At 36.9% G+C, this 5678-nt stretch overlaps 1 protein-coding gene across 3 annotated transcripts in view; it reads left to right on the forward strand.

Annotated features, from left to right (window-relative positions):
- EFCAB7 (EF-hand calcium binding domain 7) overlaps positions 1 to 3168 on the forward strand; it is a 30467-nt gene extending 27299 nt beyond the window's left edge. For all 3 annotated transcript variants that reach the window (XM_026111598.2, XM_064516308.1, XM_026111599.2), the window contains 2 exons: positions 748 to 855; positions 1940 to 3168. In XM_026111598.2, the coding sequence (XP_025967383.2) occupies positions 748 to 855; positions 1940 to 2014 (183 nt within the window). In that variant the 3' untranslated portion in view covers positions 2015 to 3168. The remainder of the gene's footprint in view (positions 1 to 747; positions 856 to 1939) is intronic.
- Positions 3169 to 5678: the final 2510 nt, after the last annotated feature.

A 5678-nucleotide genomic window follows, 5' to 3' on the forward strand; every position in this document is an offset into this window, starting at 1 on the left:
CATGTCTGGATGTGTGTCTCTTTGATATGTGGCAGTTGTAGTGAGTAACTCTGGTTATTTATTTGTGCAAGAAAACTGAACATGAAGGGTGTTCAGACTGCTTACATTAGGCATTTAATTTCAATTTTTTGGAGTTTGGTCTCGGTTGACCCCCTGCATAGTTGGCCGGTGAGAACTTAAGAACATATGATGAGAGATCCTGAGGAAATGGCCTTTTGGTGGAGGGATCAGATTTTTGAAAATAAGAATGGCCTTACAAGGTCAGATAAAAGACACATGTAGTCTCAGTATCCTTCCTCCAGAAAGGGCCAGTAAGGGACATTGCAAAATTGAGTACAAAAATTGGGCAAGCACTCAGTGATGCTTCTCTAGATCACCGTCCTAGCCCCTAGTGATCTGCAGCTCAAGGACTACTTGAGACAGAAATAGTTTCTTTGTGCTTAAAAGATCTTCATACATTTTTCTAGTATGCGTTTGTCCAGTCACCTTTTGAAACAATGTCGGCTTTGAGCATCTGTAGCATTCTATGGCAGATAGATTTCTCACTTAATTATATACCCAAGTTCCACCTTCAGAAGTGCTTAAGTTATTTCAACAAGTCTTAAATGACTTTTGACAATGGATCTGGGCTCCGATGGTAGCAAGTAGCAAAGTCAGAGGAAGTAGAAGGAATGTGAAGTTGTTATTATGAAGAATAACCACTTAACCATCAAGACTAATGGGCTTCCCATGTTTTTTCGCTTTCAGTCTGAAAACAAAGTGATTATTCATGTCAATAATGAGCAGAGTAAGAACTGTCTAAGTAATAGGGGACTCACCGTTTTTGCTGTGGAAGTGGCACCAAAATCCATGGTGGTAAGATTTTTATTGTTTAACTAATTTGTAATCCAAGCAAAAAGAAAAAAATTATGTGGCATCTTTACAGTTTCCTTTTACAAGTCTTTTATCATACTAATGAGAATGTGGAAAGTGGAGAAGTCTATCACCTGTACAGTTAAAACATATGTCTTGATATTTCAAAAGTGAACACGTACTTGACGTATCAGTGTTTCCCCGTGCAGATAGCTATAAAAGTGCATAGCTGTTCAGTTTTTCACACGTGTCTGTTTCATTTGTCCATTCAATGTATGTACCATTTATTAATATTTTTAAATTTTCTTCTTTTGTTAGCTTAAGTTTTAATCTGATATGTAGATGGCTGTGAGGAACAGACCAAGACCATGAACAAAAGTATATATGTTGAACTCCTTACGCAGAGTGTAAGGAGTTGCAATACAGATAGCGATATTTTTTAAAACTTGACCTATGGAGCACGTTAAGCCACAAGGCAGTTTGATATGCTGATCCCCATTGCAGAGTTGGACAGGTTTTAGTGAGAATTCTAAATGAGGGTTCTAAGGTAAAGAATAATATTGACATTGCATTACAAATACAGATGATATTTTTCTTCATTCATTTATGAAGACAATCCAGTTTTTATTATTCTAAAAGTATGATCTCTGCCTTTAAAAGAAGAGACATCCAAACTATTTTACACTTCACAGTTTTCCAAACTACTGCCCTGATATGGATGCACTCAGACCCATTGTAAACAGATACAGTCCCATCAGACTGGCAGGATTGGGACCTATTCTAATATTGCTGCTGACACTTTAGATAACTAAAGTTAGACCCCATAAAGTGTTTTATTAATTTTAATTTCTGCTTCATTCGGTATGAATTGTAGGCTCAGTGTCTCTTATGGATTTTTTGCTGTAATGCAATTAAATTCAATACTAAGTATTGAATACTAGTTGTCATTATAGATGCTGAATGTTCATCTTTATATCTTAGTGATAAAAGAACTGAAACAGTTCATTTTGCCTAAATAGCACATAAACTAACATACACAAAGTTCTCCAATAAACTATTTCAGTAACATTTTCTCTCTTGTATTCAGGTTTCTCAACATGTGATGCCGCTGAATGAGCAGGAAGAATGGCTTTATAATTGTGTGCATTCCCTCTTACGTTAAACATTGCAGTTAGAGAGCTGTTTTTTGGTAGCATTTAAAATAAACCAGGATTTCTTTTTGTCAAGTTCTAGATAATTTCTAGTCTTGTCCTCATCCAAAAGCTGGCACAAACTGATGTTTCACTCCTAGAGTTTCATTTGTTAAAGCCAGGGAATCACGTATCTACTTATTTATTTCTGATATCACACTTCTGTGACACTTTCGGAGACTGCAAGGTCTGATGTTCAGCTATCTTAACGGTTTAAGGGAATTAGAAATAAAAAAGCTTTCACTTATCAAAGCTCTAGCTGCTCATGTGCATTATGTGGCCAGGAATTTCCACATGAAGGTCTACAAATAATTGTTTTTCTAACTCACCAGGCAGTTCCCCTCCCTACTTAACAACCTTGAAGCTGACTGGAGAGGAAGCTGCATGTATTTCATCTCCTTGAATGTCCCATCTCTGTTTTAGACCTATTGTTGCCCAAAGCAGAACGTACAGTTTTAGATAATTGTTTCATTTGCATAAGGCTCTTGGCAAAACTATTTTTTTCTTTTTTTCCACATCTTGAAGACATGTCCCCTAAATTCTGTTACTGCTACAGAGTTACTTTTTTTTTAAATTATCATTCTTTAATTTCAACCCCCACCTGCTTTCCTTCTCAATATGCCCCAAATTTTGTAACCAGTATTTCTTTTTACTTATCTGATATCCAGTTAGCTTCCTTCAATGCTTCTCTTTTCAGCAGTGTGATCACCTGTCAGTGTTGTGTGTCTTTGTTGCTTCCTACCGTCAGAGAAATTGTTTTGATTTTCCTAACACACCTTTCATATTCTCTGCCTAGTCCTCTTGCCATTCAGCTTTCATTATCTGTTTCACACTGTAGTCTTTGTGTTTCTTCTTCTTTTTTTATCCTGCAAGCAGCCTAATTGGATTTCTTTTCTTTTCTTTTTGTACCATGTGGCATTCAATCAAATGCTTCTTTGAACCTTAACCATTTGATTTGTGTTTTTTGTAATCAAGATGATAGAAATTTGAGGGACTGGTCTTTGCTTTTCTGTGTGTTTTGAAGTGCCAACAGTAACATTGTCATCACAGGAAAAAATCATGATCATTGGAATTTTTTGATACTATATGACTTTTTAATTAAAATTTTAAGACTTTATAATTAAAATTTTAAGACTTTATATATTTGGGGGGAGAGGGGCAGGTGTTCTAGACTTGCTGAGTGTCCGTGAAGGAAATTCTATGCTATAAATACTGCTGAATATGTCATTAGAAATGAAGACGGCAGTATTTGGGTAAAAGCTAAATTATTACTGCCAAGAGACTACAGTGCTAGTTACTTCAATCTCTTAGTATTTGTTTCTAGAGTAATGCTCATGGAATTACTGAAAACAACTCATCGCTGTGTTCTGGGTAGGAATATTGTTTCCTGTTCACAAATCAAAATTGACATTTAAACAAGCTCTGAAGAAATAAATTTATTAGATTTATTACTATAAAATTTATTGGTCTTTTCATCATTATAATCAGAAATCTAATTTGTTGTATACAAAAACTGAAGTTTGACTTCTGAATCTGTATTTAAATACATAAAAATAAGAGGACAGATATTTGAAAATGTTGAGCATTAACAATAAGGAAAATTTTAAGGGATTAAGTCCACATCCACATAGACTAAAGATGTGGATTGAATTTGGACTCCATCTGTGTGATTGCAGAAAAATGCTCCCCTACTTACTGTCAAAAATCAGCCTCTGATGTATAAACATGTATAGGAATAGTATGCAAAATCCTTTGATCGAGTAGACTCTTCAACAGATATTCTCTGACAAAATACATTTGGAATGAAAACTTATTGAGAAACAATAAAAATTTGTAGTGTTCAGTAATACAACTGACAATAATAAGATAATTGCGTTTCTGTAAGGGCTAGCTTCCCTAAACATGCCTTTATTTTCTGTATTGTGTGTTGTAGTTCCATCTTATGCTGGAATTGCTTCACTGATACGAAAGTTTTTTTTCTTATATTGATCTGATGGGTTACTAATTCAACACTCCTGTGGTTTTGACCTGGGGAATATAAAGAGGTGGGTTCTTGATTTTATTTTGCCACCTGATAAAGATTGTTTTCCTTTTTGATTGTATTTTTTATTTGCTTATAGTAGTCATTTTGCATTTATTCTGAATAATTAACCACTGTTCTTGTTTGCCTTTGTGTAAGATAAAGTCTAGGCTTTCACATAAGATAAGGAAATAACATTCTTTGAGGAAGATGAAAGCTTTGTTTTGGGCTCTTGAATGTTAACAGAAATAAACTATTTCCAGAGTAGCTGAAATTAGGTGGTTAAAGTCCATCCAGTATAAACTGCAGCAGAAATGAAAACTTTGAAGTACCAAACATATTCAACCTGTTATGCTTTTCTAGGTCCTCTAAATGTCTGTTACCATAAAAAATGATGACCCTGGTCAGTGGATGCTTTAAAAGTGTCTGAGTTTAAAATAGGCAGTGAGGGTAGCAAGTGGTCCTGAAAAGCTATATTTATCTGCCAGCAGCTCCGGTAGTCTCTGCTGTGACTGGGTTGTAATTGAATCCTGGGCAAGTAAATGTCAGTTCCAAAACGGGAGCGCGGCGAGAGGCCTGCTGTGATTTACGCACTCCAGGAACCCACGCTCAGGCAGGTCTAACCAGTGATCTGTTTCTTCTTCCCTAGCCGGTATAGCAGATAATAGTTTTTTGTTTTCGGAATTGTCTAAAAAAAGTTGAAATTGTATTAGCAGAATCCGCAAATACTTGGTAATTTCCAGCTGAAAAGTTAATGCAGAGGCAAACAGCAGTGTAAGAACTCTGAAATGCTGCCTCGGGGCAGCACCTTTTGCCTGTGTTATTAATTTCTAAGTCCTCATCTGTGAGAGGGACTTAACAAAACTCCTTCAAAAAAACAAGCCTGAGAATTAATATTCAGAGCTGTGGGATGCCAAAAAGAAGCAGTGGACTCGAGAAAAATACTGGCATTATGGCCATTAAAATCTTTTCCACTTACCTTCTGTTTATCTTTCCTCTCTTAATTGTTCCACTGGGCTAAAAACCTTACGAATTTTTCATGTAAAACATTCTCCCACTGATACCTTGGTGTTTCTGTTACCTACAGGTCATGTGAGTTTATTTTGCCACATAGTGTTTATTACTTTTATTTACATATTTTTTACCTGCAGTGCTTCAGTCTTGGAAATACAAGCTGAGAGCACTCGGAGAAAAAGCAGATATTGCACCCGCCTTAGGCCCCGGGGTCTCACGTGCCTCTTCACCACCACTTTTTTTCCTTGGCTGAATGCTTTACAGTATTCCGCCTCCTGATTCCTTTGCCAGATACTATTATTTAACCACGCAGGCAAATCCTATTGCGTATGTTTTATTGTGTGACTCTAAGTTTTTAGGAATACTCATGTTTCTATCCTCTATGCCCGCAATAGGAATTTCAGTTTTAAAGCCGAATTTTAGAGATACTTTTGCAGGAGCAGGGCCTTCAACAGTTCCTGTTTTCAGGTTCCCGAGTGCATCTTTTTGCATTTCCTTTCCACCCCTGGGGTCGCCTTCCTCCCCCTCGGTAGAGGTCTGCCAAGGGTGCTCGGCGCTGCAGGCGCCGCCGCGCCGGGCGCTGCGCCTTTAATGGGCGGCGC

This window comes from Dromaius novaehollandiae, chromosome 8, assembly GCF_036370855.1.
Source record: "Dromaius novaehollandiae isolate bDroNov1 chromosome 8, bDroNov1.hap1, whole genome shotgun sequence".
NCBI lineage: Eukaryota > Metazoa > Chordata > Aves > Casuariiformes > Dromaiidae > Dromaius > Dromaius novaehollandiae.